The 18,816-nt window shown below is 34.8% G+C and overlaps 1 protein-coding gene across 10 annotated transcripts in view; it reads right to left on the reverse strand.

The window, feature by feature from the left end:
- Fryl (FRY like transcription coactivator) overlaps positions 1-18,816 on the reverse strand; it is a 233,228-nt gene that overhangs the window by 99,816 nt on the left and 114,596 nt on the right. For all 10 annotated transcript variants that reach the window (XM_071614271.1, XM_071614273.1, XM_071614270.1 and 7 more), the window contains 8 exons: positions 18,064-18,117; positions 15,586-15,725; positions 14,574-14,670; positions 6,473-6,552; positions 6,017-6,097; positions 3,189-3,357; positions 2,829-2,921; positions 344-442 (listed from right to left, as the gene is read on the reverse strand). In XM_071614271.1, the coding sequence (XP_071470372.1) occupies positions 344-442; positions 2,829-2,921; positions 3,189-3,357; positions 6,017-6,097; positions 6,473-6,552; positions 14,574-14,670; positions 15,586-15,725; positions 18,064-18,117 (813 nt within the window). The remainder of the gene's footprint in view (positions 1-343; positions 443-2,828; positions 2,922-3,188; positions 3,358-6,016; positions 6,098-6,472; positions 6,553-14,573; positions 14,671-15,585; positions 15,726-18,063; positions 18,118-18,816) is intronic.

Below are 18,816 nucleotides of genomic sequence, written 5' to 3' on the forward strand. Positions count from 1 at the left end.
AAAAAAAAAATCAAACACTTTGGAATACATGTATTATAATGCAAAGTAAAGGAATTTATGATTAAATATAGGACTGTATTTGATCTCTCCCATAATATGAAATTTATAAGACCTGTCAAGATATGTAAATTCCTAAGAGGAAGTCTGAATAACCTATCAGAGGCAGAGATAATAGCATAAACTTAAGAATAGAAAATACATATGTAAAAACTCTCCCTAGTATTGTACTTCAGGAATTTAACAATTTCAGATTTTATAATTCTCCTTAATCTTTCCTGAATTCATAAATCAACTGCTAGAACTCCCAATTAAACATGTAAAGCTTTACAATATTTCTAAATACCAAAGAATGCTTCTTCCTGGAGCTCAGTTCAAAAGTAGTCTGATAAAGCATCTCCACGAAATTTTTCAAACAGGGGACATTCACTTCATTTTTAACAGCCTAGGTAGAGAGATAATGCAAACAGAAAAGAAAACGGTTACAAACATTAAACTACACAAAGATTATAAGAACTTTCTGTAAAGTTTGAAAGTAGTTAATAATTCACCAAGATCTGTACTGAGGTATTATAATGTGCCAGATGACCAAATGTTAAGTAAATAAGATAAACCTGGGCCCTGCCCTGTGCCAACAAGCAAACAGGTGGTGAGCATGTGGGCTAAAAGGCCCTGGGAGAGGCTAGGCACTGGAGTGTTCAAAGGGGCCCCACCAGACAAACTCCACAGGGAAGCAGCCTCTATACTGAGGCCAGAGAGTCTTACCTGCCACATTACATCAGCCTCCCATGTGACCTTTCTGGCCTCAGCTCCCCCTGCTCTGCCCCTGTGCACTGGGATCAGCTGCACTAGCTTCCAGGTGTCCCTGGAAGTGTGATCTTGCTTCAGGACGCCCACACTTGTTCCTTCTGTCTGAGATGTTCTTCCCCCAGATACAGGGAGTCTTTCTTCCTCAGTCCTTTAGTTTTGGCTCAACCAACACCATCTCTTTCAAGGTTGGTAGGCTTTCCTAATCATGCTCCTTAAAATTTCAACTCCCCTGTGCCTGTGGCAATCTTCCCCCTGTAGTCCCACGCGCCTTGCAGTTCTTTATAGACCTTACCATAGTCTGCATACTACATGTTTTACATCCTAGTTTACTTTCTGTTTCCTATGCTGGGACTAAGCTCCATAATAGGAGAGAACCTTTCCTATCTTGTTCTTTGTTGTGTTCCCTGGAAATAGAGGAGGTTCTGACACCCACCCATAAAAAACTCAATACATAATGCATAAATAAACAGAGGCCAGCCAGGCAGAGGATCTAGCAGAATTTACTAGACAGGCAAATGTTCTAGGCAGAAGAAACTGTCAAAGGTGCAAAGGCCTGGTATTATGGACTTAATCATGTCTCCACAAAATTCCTATGTTGAAGCCCATACCTCACATACTTCAAAATGTGCCCTTATTTGGAAAAAGGTCATTGCAGATCTCATTAACTAAATTAGGATTAGAGTGGCCCTAATCCAACATGACTACAGAGTCCTTTAAAAAGGGGAACAAAAGGACAAGCCCACAAGAAAAAGAATCATGTAAAAACGAAAGCAGAGATAGGGTATTGCCCCTACAAGCCAAGGAACACCAATGACATTCAGCAAACCACAAGAAGCTGGGCAAGGGGCTCAGAACAAATTCTTCCTTGAAGCCCTCAAAAGGAATCAAGCTGACGACACTCTCAGATCTCAGACTTCTAGCCTCCACTGCTACAAAACAACTGTTGGGTAGCTTTATTGTTGTGCTACCTAATCTGTGGTATGTAATCATGGCAGCACTAGTGAACTGATAAACCTGGCATATGGCATAAAAGAATCAGGCAGCACAGGGAGAGCGGACCACTGTCCAGAGGTTTTCTTCCTACAACCTGTGCCTTTTGGTGAAATCACCTTAAAAACTAAAACTTAATCTCACTTATATTGCTGGAAAAAAAGTATTCTCAGACAAAGGGGGATGTGCAAACAACAATTTGGATTGGATAAGTGGGAAAAACATCTATGGAAACAACAACAACAATAAAGGAAGTACATTTACTAATGACGATAGAGGAGAACTGACATGGCTTCATAAACAGTAGCCATTTTCTTTTTAATAAATGGTCTAATGTATCTAAAACTGGGGTGAGAGGGTGAGGGGACTGACTCAAACCACTTGTAAACCTCTAAACAAACCTTCAGGACTTCTGTTATTCCCCACTTTAAAAAAGAAAACTTTAAATATTTAAATAAATACTCGAGATAGTAAAAAAAAAAATCATGCCAACCACTCTGCCCTTAATATTTTTACTTCTTAACTTTTCTTACAATTCTCTGTTTACCCATTCTAAACATGGCTCCAAAGCAGTACATAAATATTGCAAACCATTTCACCTAAACATATAGGTCACAAGTCAGTGAACTTGTGTTAAAAAAAAAAAAAAAAAAAAAAAAATCAAAGCCAAAACATTTAGTTTCCCACATGAAAATGTTTCTTCATTTAAAAAAAAAAAATCTTAAGTAGAATAAAATCTGAATAAAAGAGTAATTAAGTCCCTTTTCCAGCCAAAATAGAATACGAGGGGCTGAATTCATTTTATCACCTGAAACAACCAAATAAATAAATAACACATGCAAAAGAATAAGCAAAACAGGGACACCAATCAACAAAACAAAGTAATACCTAAGGAACAACAAACAAATGAGAGGAACCCTCTGGTGGCCCCAGCTCACTACCTTGCAAGAGTCTGCAGGGAGGAAATGAAGTATAGGGTTTGTATAGTTCTCACATGACACATGAAAGATATAACATATAAAATTACTTACAGCAGCTACAGGGATAAGAATCTCCACAAATAAACCAGCAAGTGCATGTTTTATATCTTTGTCTTTTACTTCTAAGAAATACTGAGCACACTCCTTGAAGGGAAAAAAAGGTATACTTAGATTAGCAAAAGAGGCTAACGAATTTGTAATATCACAATAATCTTGTGAAACTCCTATTTTTACCAAGAAACTAAGGTCAAAAAAAGAAACTTCATCCACACTTGTGAGAAGTTAGCACTTGGAATAAGACGTAATGGTGCATTAATTAATGTACATTTTGTTTCTTCTGGAGAGTCATGAAGAACAAGAAGGACCAATGTCAGGCTAATTCTTATTACTACCACTAAGAAGATATATCACCTGCATAAACTGAAATGATGCTTCAAAATCTTCTACAGGATACATTTTCACCCGGAAAAATTTCATTCCCATTATTAAGCTGATGACACTTTGTACCACATGTGGGCTTTGTTCCTTCTGTCGCAGTTCTTTCAATTCTGTCACGAACTTCTTCCTGACTGCCTGAAACCTTTAATAAACATGGAGACATAATTTGATGTGAATTATAACACTAATTTTCCACATGGTATTTAAGGGTGAAATCCAAAGGTGTCTTGCCCAAATACCACCTCCTTTCTCTGCCCTCATCAAAAGCACAGGAGGAAAAAGAAACTGTTACATTATATTTGCTGTTGGTTTATTTTAAAACTAGGGAGTTCCTGGAGGATGACATGATTTCTTTATTCCTATGATGTCATCATCTCTATATAAGTAGGGAATTATCTCCAATTTTTAAGGCTCTTTTTTAGGTTTGTGATGAGAGATACACAGCCTGCAGACTGGGCACTATAAATTTATTTAAAAAGATAAACCAACCAATTTTTAAGTATTAATTATCATTTAAAATTACTATCTCACTACACCAGAGAAAACCTGAAGAGGAGACAGAGGACACTGGTTGCCCAATGTGAGTAAGCTACAAAAATCAAAAGGTTTTAAAAATGTGAGCATAATCCTGGATTCAAATCACAATTGTTAAAACTAGTAACTATTTCTTTAAAAAGACACCTAGTAGTTTATTAATAATGCTTACTTATCCCACACTATATATTATGAATTGACTAAAGATTTTACTGTTAATATTACTCAGTTTCGAATACAACAGACACTAGTATGGCAATATGTAAATCAATGGATGTGTAACTGATGTGATTCTGCAATCTGTATATGGGGTAAAAATGGGAGCTCATAACCCACTTGAATCAAATTGTGAAATATGATATATCAAGAACTATGTAATGTTTTGAACAGCCAACAATAAAAAAAAAAAAAAAAAAAAAAAAAAATATTACTCAGTTTCTGACAGATAAAATGAATTCAAATAAGTCATGCTTTCTAAGTGGTCACTGACAACAGTGAGGGAAAAAAGAAAATTACAGATTAATATGGTCATGCTAGGAAATATAACATTAACTTTGATTTGAACCTTGGAGAATACCATTTTAGCATTAAGAAATTCTTTAGGAAATGGATAAAATTGTTCCATCAAAATAATATTAGAACACATTTTTTTAACCAAATTAAAAAAAAAAAAAACCTATTAATCACTACAATCCAAGAAAACTGGGACAAGATTGAAATATATGCCCAGTGTTTTTTGTTTGTTTGTTTTTTAATTTCCGCTCCCTTTCCTACTCCTGCTTCACCCACCAGCTGGGAGCCCGAGCCCAATGTGGATATGTCCACATTTTGTCGCATGCTCACTACATGCCCAAGTTGTCACCTAAATGTGGCTCTGAAGTGGTGATTCTCTTATATTAGCCTAGTGAGGCTGATATCATTTATAATTTTACTGATAATTTAGACTTATTATTCTACAATGTAGTATTCTTCTTGGTCCAAACTTGCTAATGTATTGCTTAGAACTTCTTTTCTATATTCCTGATATAGAAATTCATCTTTGATTTTTAAAAAATCATGAATTACTATGCCATAAAGAGCAATGTAACATTGCTTACACCCATGATTTGTGTATATATTCCTGAATTAGGGATTCATTACCGATTAATGTAAATGAGATATTAAGGTGTTATTGTCTATGTCTTAAATCATTTAAAATATTCAAACTATATTCTAAGTTCTAAAGCATGGATTATATAAGGATCTTTAGTATATTTTTAAAATGTAAAAAATATATTAAATAAAGTATGACTTAAAAAATTTAAAAATTTTTTACTTAAGTATTACTTAAAATTACTTAAGTATTATTTAAAATTAAGATGCTAACTATTTTTTAAATTATGCTATTAATTAACTATTTCCACATTAAAATAATTGTGCTTGCCTTCTTGGAATTTAGATAGTTATTTGGTGATTTTAGGGCCAAAGAGTCTTTCAAAAGCATTCAAGAAAATATGAATCAATACTTTCTTAGGAATTTCTTTTAGCAGCAAAATGAAATCCAAAACCTTCCAGAAATTCAGAGTAACCACAAGGTGCTAAAGATACTTTACTGCTTACTAAAATGAGGTTTTATTATAACTCCATGAGTGTAACTCCTACTGAATTGAATAACACTTTCAAAAGGTACAATCCTAACCTTTTATCCTTTTCAGGGGGTACATTTTCTACTTAACCAAGACTTTGTTTACCAATTTTTTTTCTTTCTGGGGTGCTGAGGATTGAACCCAGGGCCTTATGCATGCTAAGCAAGCACTCTACTGTAGACCTCCATCCCCAGCCTCTCAATTCAGTATTAAAACAAATAAGATGATTAAAATACATTATATTGTGATCTCAGAAATAAAGGCACTCACTGGAAAGTAATAAAAGTAATTATTAGCTCTGTAAAGTTTTAAAACAAAGATTTCAAAAAATACTTCTCATAAAATTATTAAAAATATGGAATAAAGTAAATGTCCTGACTACTCTTGGCAATTTCTGACTTGCTTGATTCAGACATTTATGGAAACCCCCAAATAAAGTAAAACAAGTAGTGGAATTGAAGAAATGGTGCTACTCAAAGGAGCTTCTAGGGAACAGAGAAGAGTAATAAAAGTGGAGAGGGCTTCATGATAATTCAATGGCAAAATTGGTGGGTCTTTAACTATCAGAGTTTGTTGTGTCAGTTAGGAATGAAACATTCTGAAGTACAAAGCAAATCAAAATCAATGATTTATAAAACTTACTTTGACTGGGCAAGAACCCCTATCACCTCTGCATATAAATCTGCAATGATATGCACATTCCCAGTGTTGGTTCCTGAATATCTAAAATAGCAATAAAACAAACAATATTTCATTAAATGTTTAAAATGATTTCTCTTAATAAATTTAAAAATTCCTTATCAGAGTATTATATTTTTTGAATACTCATTCATACTATGATAGTACACAAATTTTCTTGTTCAGGTTTTAAATAGCCAAGAAATCTAACCTTCCAGTTCTTATAAATATAATCTAGAGTGTTAAGAATTATTTTTACAAAATCTTTTCTATAAGCCTATTGTGTCGATTCAAAAGAAATGGGAAAATGATTGCTTTGAACTCTAAAAACTAATAATCAATAAGAATTCATACTATCTTCAAGAGTCTCAACTTAGGCTTTGGAGAAAAGCAACAATTCCAAGTTGTTATTTTACTTACCCTTCCTTATGTTTAAAGTGCTTAAAAGCCAAGTTTAGAACTTCATGAACTAAGGGATCAGGTACAGGATGAACAGGAATCTAGAATTAAAAATAATAATAATAATAATAATAATATATATATATATATATATATATATATATATATGGAAAAGCTAACTTACAAATTAGACTTTTGTAAATGTTCCCATCACTTAAATTAAATCAATCACTTTATTCCTATGACAATAAACATATGAAGAGATGCTTAATTTCATCAGTAATAAAGAGCATGAAAGCATACAACCACATCATTTTATACTTATTCAATGGGAAAAAACCCAAGTCTGACACAACCAAACAGGAGAAAGGTAAAAGATAAATTATTTTTTATCTTTAAAAAAATTGTCTAAAAAGACAAATTATTTCCTAAAGACCACATATAAATTTTCCTTTCTGAAGGTGTCCACTCTGAACCAGGTATGAGGGTCTCTGCCTTGTTCACTGCCACTGGAGACAGGAAGTGAGCATGAAGATGTGACTGTCTCAACAAGTCTTAGTAAATCACCCTTACCTTCCTTTGGCTCCCCCCATGTATTTACCTTCCCTAAATGCACTACTTCTAGAAGCCCAAACCCTTTCTGTTTTTCACTTCTCCACCTGTATAAGCCCTTGGGTCTTCTTCAGGGTCTTCATTTCTTTTCTATGAGGGCCTCCACATGCATATGTACTTAACCTTTACCCATAAATCTGTTGTCTCTCAAATCAATCCATAAAGCCCCAATCATTAAAACCTAAGAGGGCAGAGCAAAAACTATCTTTCCCCTTTCTTCTATACTAGCATATTACATGCATGCCTAAGAAAGATAATGATATATAGCTGCAATTCATGGATTAAATTAATAATGTAATTTTGAGTGGAAAAATAAGTATTAGAGATAAACAGCATGATGCCATTTTTTAGAAAGTTCAAAAACAAGAAAAATTAATATATTATTTAAACATATATAAAACATTTTTTAAAGTTAAGGGGATAATTTACACAAAAATCAGAAGAACGATAAGGGGTGAGAAAAGGGAGTGAACTAGGAGAAACTCACATAATTAGGCTTAAGTTGTGGTAATATTCTAGTTCTCAGGCAGTAGGCTCATAGGCGTGTGTGTGGTTTTCATCACATGTAAAACACACACAGGCCACCATAAAGACACCAATGACAACAGAGTGACTTAAAGCAGAATCATGATTTATCCAATTCTGCAGATATGGGGTCCAATGTAAGAAAATATAGAACTTTCATTTTCTTAAGAACTTTGACAATATAGATGGTAAAATTCTATCAATGTAATAAAATTACAATATAGATAGTATATGAAAACAAGAAATCTACAAACTAGACTGGGGAAAAAATAATAGAGAACTGTAACTACTTAGAGATGGCCAAAATATTTCTTAAGGGTCTAAGGAAGGATTAAAATGGTAATTTATTTCTTACAAAGGCAACCTAAGAATTTATCAGAGGCAGCTGAATTCAGTCCTGAATAATGATGAGGAACTAGCAAAATGTGATTATGAAATGTTAATTAGATAAGAATAACTATGATTATATTATAATAAGGGCAAGAAATTCAAGAAATAGCTGTTCATTTACATTTATTAATCTCGATGAGAAGGTGACTAAGTTGACACAACACTGAGAGGAACACTGGCGCCACTTCTACATCACTGTCAAGTAAGAGAACAGCAGCTGATGCGGTGGTTTTACGCCCTGAGCAAAGAGTCTGACCTTGTCTTGGCTAAATGGCTCAGTGTTTATTGCTGACCAGAAGGGGATCAGAAAGAGCATTCATCTCACATTTCCTGGAAACTGAGGCTGTCCCAAAGCCTGGATCTGGAATACGATCTACCCTCCAGATCAAGACTGAATGAGGAAGCGGCATGGTACAGACCTTGCCTTTCTAGGTCTCAGAGAACCTTTGAAAAGTATCCTGATGACTCAGGAAAGAAAGGAGGTGTACTTATCAACTTGTAGAATATGAGTTTTTAAAATCTCATGCTAATAATAGGCAAAAATCTGAATTTATTCTACCCAATCAAGAATTATGAAGACTCTAGAAAAATCGTTTAATCCTTGTCTCATGTTGGTAAGCTAAAACTCTAAAACCAGGATTTCTCTAGCAATCAGGGATACTTAATGAGGACTTTTATGATCTCAAAATTACAAGAAGTCCTTGAATCTTTTATAGGTAAATGCATCCTATCATTATATCATTATAAAGCAAAGATTTAAAAACTAACAATCATATCTTATTGATTTGGAAATTTCAGAATGCCAGCTGGTCAAGGAAAGAAAGACATGGCAATCTTTTAGTTGTTACTCAGTCTTTTAGATCACATTTAAGAGGAATCTAAAAAGCATCCCCCCAAAGGGTCCCCTTACAGTCACACTAAGTTGTCCATTTTATTGTAAGTAAACTATGATCAAATTATTGAGTAAACAAACAAAAAAAAAACCCATTTTCTTCATTTTAATGAAATGAAGTGAAGAAAGATGATGAATTTGGAATTAGTAAAACCAAAGTTTTTCTTTTTACTCACTATACAATCTGAGTAAGTTTCCACCTCCTCTAAAATGTAGATAATAGATTAAATCTCCATACTTACTGGCCCTGGAAGAATGCAGATTGTGGTGCATTACAACTGAACATTATTCCTTGTCCTCTTACCTGTTCCATCTTTCTCTAAAAGTGATCAGGTCAAAATTCTTACCCCCTTGAAATCTAAACTAGATGAAGGGACCAGATGAGGGAAAGAAACAGGCCAGGCCAGGTGGGAGGAATGGGTGGAATCCAAACTTGCGAAGGCAGGGAAGCAGATAGTGTAAGCCTTATATTCTCTTGGCCTGGTTTTCTTGGCTTGGACCAAAAAAATAAGACCCAGGGTAACAAGAAGATTACTAGAATCACTGGTTCCCTAAGTTTCAGTCAGCCACACCATTACCCCACCAAAATTTAAAACAGAACAGACACCTGCCACTAGGTGAAACCAAACTTGAGCTAGGAATAGAATGCATTTGAAAGAGCAGCCTAAGCCCAGGATGGTGGTGCTGGCGTGTTATCTTAGCGACTTGGGAGGCTGAGGCAAGAGGATTGTAAGCTGGAGACCCTGTCTCAAAATAAAAAACAAAAGAGCTGAGGAAGTCACTGCCTGTGTCTGTTAGAGTGCAGACTCTATGATTTCTTCTAGGAGGTACAACAATATTAAAAAGACAGAAAAAAATAAAGGAAAACTACTTAATTTAAAAAAAAAAAGACAATCTAAATAAAAACTGAGCAAAGATTTAAAAAAAGAAGAGGAGAAACAGAGAAGAAGAAGAATGAGGAAGAGGAGAAGGAAGGAGAAGGAGAAGGAGAAGGAGGAGAAGGAGGAGAAGGGGAGGGGAGGGGAGGGAAAGAGCCTGACTCCCAGGATTTATTCTGAAATTCACAGTAAGCTAGCCCTAGACATTTTAGTGACCTCAAAATAAGACAACTCGACATTTCATGTGATTTAATTTTTTTGTACCTCATTTACTGTGCTGTGGTTTACCATATTAATTCCCTCATAAAGATGTTTGTTATGCTCTTAGGACAGAGATGTGAAACACCAATAACTTAAATCTATGATTTCCCCAAGTGCATATTCGTATATATGCACACACATACATTTTTTCCTTTCTTTTTTTTTGGGGGGGGGGGGGCGGGGTGCTGGGGAAATCACTGTGCCGCACTCCCAGCCACCAGGGAGTACTCTTTATTTGCTGCAGTTATGCGTGAAGTCCAACAATGACAGCCAGGGACAACTCTTGGCCATGCAGTGTGCTCTTTATTATGACCCTATTATTACCACACCCAGCATTTTTTACACATCTGTGTGTCAGAAAATTCACCTTTTTATATACATTATTTATATCACAACAGCCTTAAAGATAGATATTTGTCCCCTATGGATACGGAAAATGAAGTTCTGGGGTTGCTATTTTCTCTAGAATATGCTGTGCCCCCATTCTGATATAGGAAAACACACTTTAAAAAAAAAAATGAAACAAAAGTGCAAGGAAAACTTTTGATCTTATATTGTCACTAGAAAAGAATGAAAGAGAAACAAAACTGAAAGAAAAAACATATCTCAATTTTTGGAAGAAAAAAATATACAACCTCTGAAATTTTTCTTATAGGAATGGACATAATCGGTGTACACAGGTATTTCTGAAGTCTCTATTTCTCCCCTTATTTTCAATAGTGATAAAAATGTTTTCCACTGAATTAAAAAAAAAATGGACAAGGAAGGATCTCATTTCAGTTCAGACAGAAAAATTTCTGCTTCCTTGAATTAATATTTTCACCTAGCATCAAGACTTTTTCACATCTCGTGATTGGTGTGATTTCAGATGCAGCAGCTCCAATTCTCCTTGAATATTCAGGGAGGGAGTATCTAGAGGACACTGGAGAATACTTAAATTTTGTTCTGAGGCTAGTCCTGCTACACTTCCTAAAATTAAATGCTCCTGTCACAACAGGGAAGTAAAGAACAACAAAATCAGGTAAAGACAAGGATACTGGGGAGTCAGCGATGCTCATTCATTAGCCAAATGCCCAGGTCACAACAAAAAGGACAGTGAATAAATTCACACCTCAGTGGAATGACAAATCACCCCCCCCCTCCCCGCCTTCAGAACTTCTCACGGATATCTTAAACGCTCATGGTAAATCTAAAAAAGGTAAGGATCTACTCCAAAGACATAGAAGACATCACTACCTTCTGATCTGTCACAACAGTACTGGTTAAACTTAGCCAACACCTCAAAATGGCTCAAAAACTAGGTTTCTCAACCTTTCTGTTTATTTCAAAGAATAAATGTATGATTACAGTCCAACATAAAAAAAAATAGCTTCAAACAATCAAAATGCCATATTTCTGTTTAAACATGCTGTAATCACATTCTAAAGCCTAAATTTTGTGGTCAGCCATTACCCCAAAATTATTCTTTTTTGAAATAATAAATTTTCTATCATTTTAATTTTGTTCCTGTGCTGAATCACAGTATTAAATTTCATTGTACTTAAATTAACTAAATTTTTCATCTAACTCATGACTAAAACTTTAATTTTAAAAGATACTCACCATTTTGATCTAATTTCATACCATTGATTTTACTAACAAGACTGTTTTTATTTGTATTAGTAAAGGGAAAAAACATGGGAGTAAAAAATGAACTATTTTATGATCTTCGGCAAATCACTACAAATAAAAACATTTCTTCATCTGTAAAATGAAAATAACACATAATATTTATTGGGCACTTTCCATGCACCAGGGTTATCATATTTAATTCTTATAATTCTATAAAAATGATACCATAATCATTCTTTTTTATAGAGGAGGAAGGAGTTAGTGGGTAATAACTTAGCTAAAGGTTCGCAGCAAGGAAGAGAGACTGCTGGCATGTTAATACTTGCCACAGCCATCTCCCAGCATTCATAATAATGATCAGTTGGCATGATGGATATAGAGCCCTTTATGAACAATGAAGTTCTAAACATGTGGGCATTATTGAAGACACAACAGGTTAGTTATCCAAGGAACGGATTACTTAGACTCTATCAGATCAAGAACTACCCACAAGAAAGAATCACTCCTCCTCAATACTGAAACAATCATGTATGGATACTTCAATACCCTGGGAACTATCTGCCTCATCAAAATAAAACCAAATCACATTTTCATATGGGTATACTATGCAGAAGCAAAGTTAAAAGTCTGGCCTGGGGTTGTAGCTCATTGGGAGAGCATCTGTCTAATGTGCAGGAGGCCTTGGGTTTAATTCCCAGCAACACATAAAAATGTACAATTCTTATTAAGCTCAATGTCTTATTAAGTACATTGTACGTAGATTTATCTCTGGTTCTATTAAACCCTATGGCATTTTAAAAAATATTTATTTAGTTGTAGATGAACACATAATATCTTTATTTATTTTTATGTGGTGCTGAGGATTGAACCCAGTGCCTCACACATGCGAGGCAAGTGCTTTACCACTGAGCTACAGCCCCAGCCCCAACCCTATGGCATTTTGACAGAAGAAAGCTTGGTTGGTTTGGCACGACATTTTCTATTGATTTTTACTTCAGTTTCTAGTTTTATTAATTGTGGAGAAAGTAAAAAGACTTGCCATTTACTAGGGTGGGAGGATCTTTCTATAGGATTTTTGATAAGTAAATTCTATCTATGAGATACATTTGTTCTTTGAGAGGTATGAGGATAGTAGAAAAGAGAGGAAAGGGTAACTGGTTGCTGGTTGGAACAATATGATGACACAACCAAAGAAACAGATTAGCTATCAGAGCCATTGTATTTGTGTTTCATACTTTAAGTCCATAGAAACCATCAGTCAGAAATGATCTTGTGCAGTGAGCTTGAAAAACCTAGTCTACTGAAACAAACTGTTCTTAAATTTATAGACGCTGATTTTGTTTTTTTCTATTAGAAGAGCTATCTGGATTATTTTAGAGGAGGAGGATTACAAAAGGCACAGGAAGGGGAGTAGACAGGGAGGAGAAGGAGGAAAGAAGAAAACACACGTCTACCAGTTGCCTGTGATTTGAAGCTCTGAAGCCAACTGCAATTAGGCACAACTTCCTGATGAGAAGAGAGACTGGCTGCTAGGAGAATGTCATGAGAAACAAAGTAGAAAGGCACTGTGGAGTTGGAATTCAGAGGGCCTGATGTCCAGGTCAGGAGTCTGCAATTTCTCAGACTGGAAGGAGAACACTCTGCTATTTAACTAAGCAAAATATTGCATGTGGTTGCTACCAAAACACTCATATGACCTACATTTAGCTCACAGGAGATGTTGGGGATCAAGCACAAGGAGCAGGAGTCCAATCCTCTCCGGGTCTATGGATTTTTCTGGTCACCAGCTCCTCCCACCCTGGTTATTTCAGTCTTAGGGTCTTAGCACCCCAGCCACACTGAGAGATCACTAAAATCAAATCTGACTTGTAAGCACAAGGAACGGAGAAATTTTTTTCCTACATCTACTAAGGAACCTTTATATAAAAGGTACAAATTAGAGATTTTACCTTGAGTTATCTTTACATACTTAAAGTATTATTATTTGCAGATTTCACAGTACCAAATCATTGTCTTTTCACATACATTGGAAAAACAGAATCAAAGTAGAAATGATTATGTAATTAGCATATTGACTGTATAAAAGACTGTCAATTAGCTTTTATATTTTACTTTTACTATTTATTGTCTAATATTACATTTTATATAATAAAAACTCTTGCCTGAACATGTTATATGCAAAATATGATTTTTGTTTTTTAGTTATCTGACTTTTTCCTAAACAATACAATGTTTGTGGCTGGAAATACATGGATCATTCTTGAATGATACTTAACTCTTTAGAGACTATGGATTTTAAAATAAAACAAAGCCCTCAAAATCAGCAGAGGTATTTGCATGTAAACTGGCACTTATCTTGAATAGGAAATGTAAGATGGTATCTGATGTTGTGTATTTATATATTTACTGTCTATCTCATTCAGATAGAAGCTCATGTGTTCAGTCCTGAAACAATGTCAGTGCACACAGACATTCTAACATTCACTAAATGAATAAACACACCTTGTTCTGAGGTATTCTTGCCTGAAACCATGTGCACTTGACAATTTGATCTTACTTTATCAAATCACCCCCTTTCCTGAACTATAACTGCTCAACTATTCCAGGTTGGAATGCAAGTGAGAGGGGTTCAGGAAGAGAAATCAAGCAGAAGTAAACTTAATGACAAGTAGACTGTAGTTACAGCTAAAGCCCATATTTAAAATAATTTCCACCAAGTTTCATCTTGCTAACAAAATTTCATATCCTAGTTGGCAAAGAAAGGTAAAATGAACAGGAAGTAGAGATAGGTACAGGGTGGAAAGCAGCAGGGAATTCAAAGACATATAATTAAGCTAAAGGGATTTGGTTTATGTGGGCCAGAATGTTAGACATAACATCCTAAATAAGGAAACAAACACAAAGACATGGTAAGGATGAGAAATACAGACTTTGCGGACACAGGAGAGCTCACCTGCTTTAGAACTTCAACTAAAACTAAACAAAAAATGAAATCTACTGCTAAGTCCCGCCTTTCCAGAAGGTAATCTCTTTCACGTTGCTGTTCATCCCTGGAACAAGAACTCAAAATTAGAATTGCATTAAGACACAGAGTTTTAAATAACTATTGGACAGTAGTTCATGTTGCTTACTGTGTTCCCACTATGTGCAGTGTGGTACAGTGTTTTTTGAGTAGAAGGTTTTTTTTTTTTTTTTTTTAAATAACTCAGTATATGCATGGTATATTCTTTCTTTTTATACAATGGGTATTTAAACATATAATTCACTATTGCATCTAACAGAAATTAAACTTAATATGGAAGTATTAGTAAGAGAGAGTGTTTTAAACTATCTTTAGAAAACCTACCATCATACCCTCTTTGATGGTGATTTTTTTTTTTATTAACAAGTGAAACAAAAGTAATAAGTTCTCTGGATGAAATAGGTTACAAAGTAACCTCACAAATCTAAGCTGAAAACTCCTAAATTCAATACTCCAAACCATGGGCAATCGCCTGAGCAGAGTAGATGTTATATGTAATCCAAAATCTCCCTGAGAAGTCTGAAGGTGGAGAAGATAAGTTCTAGCACTTGAGCACCAAGAGTCTTGGTGTGATAATTCAGTTTCTGATTCTTCGTGTATCACAATTGCTTCCCTTCCAAAATCACATGAAATGGACCTTCTCTGAATGGCTTTTAACTTTTATGATTAGGATTCCCCACTCAACTACTGGCATGGCACACCTTACTCCAATGATGGGACCTGCTCTTACTTTGCCATTGAGGCAAAGAACCCAAACAAGAACCCAAAATTAGTACTGCGTTAAGACACGGAGTTTTCTCCTTCCTACCACCTTTATAACAAAAATAATCCATGTTCTTTGCTTAAAAACAAAACAATAACAATCGTAGTTGATAACCCTATAATTTTCTTCATTGAAAGTGTTTTAGTACCAAGTAAAACACCTAGAAAATTCACCACTTACCCCTTAGATTTTGTGCTAGATCGAGGCCTATACTCATAAGACTCATCTTCAGTTCCATTCTGGCGTCTATACCAGTCAAACAAGGTGCGAAGTAAGGAAGGGAGACAGTGCTCTGCTACTGAGCTCATAGAGCTTATCAACTGAAACACAAGACATAATCGAAAAATAAAATTTAGCATTGAACACATCATACTCCTAACCCTATTAGTAATCACTTGGAAATGAATAAAGTAACTCAGTTGGCACAGTGATTTTCAACCTTTTCCTGCCTCCATGTGCCACACACACACGTGTAAAAACAAGCCCCTCAGTAATATCCTTGATTATATACACAATAAGTCTAGGAAAAATGTTAGAAATAATATGAATAAACCCTACTTCTTCCTGCCCTGGAAACTCCCTTGTGTTTATGCAAACAAGATTCTAAAATGTTGCCACTCTATGCATGAAGACATGCTCGAACAAGAGAACTACACTATGTTACAATTGTGAAGAAAGCTCCAATTTTCTATATATTACTATGAAACAAAAGAGAAAATTACAATTACTCTGATATCCACAAGTCCACATGTTAGAAGCCTGTTGGAAACAAACTTGCAAAGCTGATAACATACAAATGGACAGCAATAAAGGTAAATGCAGTAGGTCTAGCAGTGCAGCACAGTGGCAGAGAGCTTGCCTAGCATGCACAAGGCATGGGTTCAAGTCCCAGTGGCACAAAAAGAAAGAGAAAGAAAAAAAGGTAAGTGTAGTGTGACGAACAACTGTTACTGAATTTCTGGTACCCTTGAAAATACCTGAGTTCTAGGTGAACATCATAAATTCATTTAATTAATAAACCCAACCTGACCCAACCTGCCTGGACCAATCACTCTTTGTCTTGTGTGTCCCAAGAAAAACTTTCTCTCTTCATAAGAATTTCTGCATCTGACTCAACCCACTGCTCATATAATTATTATTTTTAAATTAGCATACAGTCAAACATGCTTCACTTTGCTGACTTGTTTGATTTTTGGGCTACAGAAATATTCAAGGTCGCTTTCAGTTCTATGATTATAGGAAGACTCCATTAATGAAGATGTCTTTACATGTTAAGCATTTCATTTTCCTTATATTTCATATTCTGCAAATGACATCAAAATATACATCATGGGGAAAATAGAAAAGAATTCAGTAGGTTATTTGATTCTGTAGCATATTCTTTTTTATTACTTCTACCCCCCCTTCAATCATTCTTTATTATAAATTAACCATAATTTGACAGGTAAATAGTTTCTAATATAGGTAATTAAAGTAAAAAGATTCCATTTAACCATGTTTTAAAATGTTTTATGAAACAGTACAGCTCAAAGGAAATCTGTTTTAATACCTAAAGAAGGGACAATACAACATCATTTGATTCTATAACTATATACTAAAAATATTTACATCACACGTACAACTTTACTGTGAGGAACAAAAACAAGTTATGAGGCATGACCATTCCATTTTTAATCATCATACAATAAATTAAAAATTTCCTTAAACTGATGTTTAATTGGATTACAAATCTGAGTATACATTGATTAATGAGTTAGATTCAAGATGTGAATAATCTAAGTAACTTCTACAATAGTACAAAATTTGAAAAACATTGCCTTAGTTGATCTTACTGTAACAAAGGCCTTATCTCTCTATTGATGGTTTGTCTATCAGTATCATCAGTATCAGATGGTTTGTCTATCAGTATGCCTCAGAGAGCTGTCCCCTACAGCGCCCCCACAAATACAGGTGCTATATTGTAAATACACCACTCTTGGTGATTCTGATTTAGCACAACTGGAGTGGGATCCAAGAACGCAGTAAATGTCTACCAAATAACCCTAACCAGTCTAATATGGACATTGACTTCTATTTCTTAGATATATTATTTTGAGTAAAGTGGTCCAGGAAGACTGATGGCAACAGAAAGCTAATCTAGATTATTGGTTATTCCAAGTAATCAACATTTAATAAAATAATTATAATGAAAGAGCACTTAAGCCAACATTTAATCTCAGGCAGAAGAAAAACCAACAGTAGAGCAATATCACATGAGTTTTTAAATGCTAGTATCCTACTTATAAGTTCTGAAAGCTCCAGCAGTAAAAACATAAATTTAACAATGTAAAATATTATAATGTAAAAACCATAGACTTGGCACCTAAGAGTGAAGAGTGTAATCAGAAACTTTCTGAGAAAAATTTCAAAAGGAACATTAAAGAGATTAACAATGAAAAGTAAAAAGTTTTAAAATGCTAAGTGGACTAAAATCAATAAGGTTTATAACTTATTTGTTCAAGCAAACAAAAACTACCAATTCCAGAAGAATCTAATGCATAAAGAGATACAGAGTCACTAAAATAATAAAGAAACTTCTTAATATTGGACATATTCAGAACAGATCATTAGGAAAGACATTTTCCTTCCAGGAAAAAGTATCCTCTAAAACTGACCCACCTGATCAAACTGCAGGTCTTCACCCCTCTGAAGAGATCTGGACAACAGCTTCTCCTACAAAAAAAAAAAAAAAAAAGTATAAATACAAAATACTAGAAATCTTCCATGTGATAAACACTTTAATTTTGCGACCTGATTCTGCTTTTGTTTCATTTGTAATTAGGCTATTTTGGAGGAAGGGAAGCCTCACCTCACCCTGATCTAGGACTAAGACTCAAACCCTCCCGTAAAAGTGGCTCTCAGCCACACTTACAAAGAGCGGCCGTGTCACATGATCACTTTTTCTGACAAATTCAAGTTCAACAATTCTTAGATGATAAGCTTGAATTTTAAAATAGGTCCTGTCAAGTTCAAAAGCCCCGGCATGTGTTCATTAATTCTTTTGCCACGTTCACCACCAAGGGGTAAAAGGCCTTAAGGTCTCTGTGCCTCAGTTTTCTCATCTGAAAAGCCAGTGACTGTCGAACACTGTTATCAGCTATATACTACTTTTAAGGAAAAAAATGAGGTGGCGGTTCCATTTTTCTCTATTCAAGAATGAAATTTAAGGAAGAATGAAATGAATTACTCCTAGAAACTGAAAAACTAGCTCATAGACTATCTGGTACCACTGCTTTAGAAAAGTAGTTTGCGGCCTTGAAATTTCCCCTCATTATTACATTATTTAGATATATACCTGCTGCCCGAGTTGATTCTTTATATTTATACATATATGTACATACATACATATATGTGTGTGTGTATATATATATA

Source organism: Marmota flaviventris, chromosome 7 (assembly GCF_047511675.1).
Source record: "Marmota flaviventris isolate mMarFla1 chromosome 7, mMarFla1.hap1, whole genome shotgun sequence".
In the NCBI taxonomy this organism is placed as follows: Eukaryota; Metazoa; Chordata; class Mammalia; order Rodentia; family Sciuridae; genus Marmota; species Marmota flaviventris.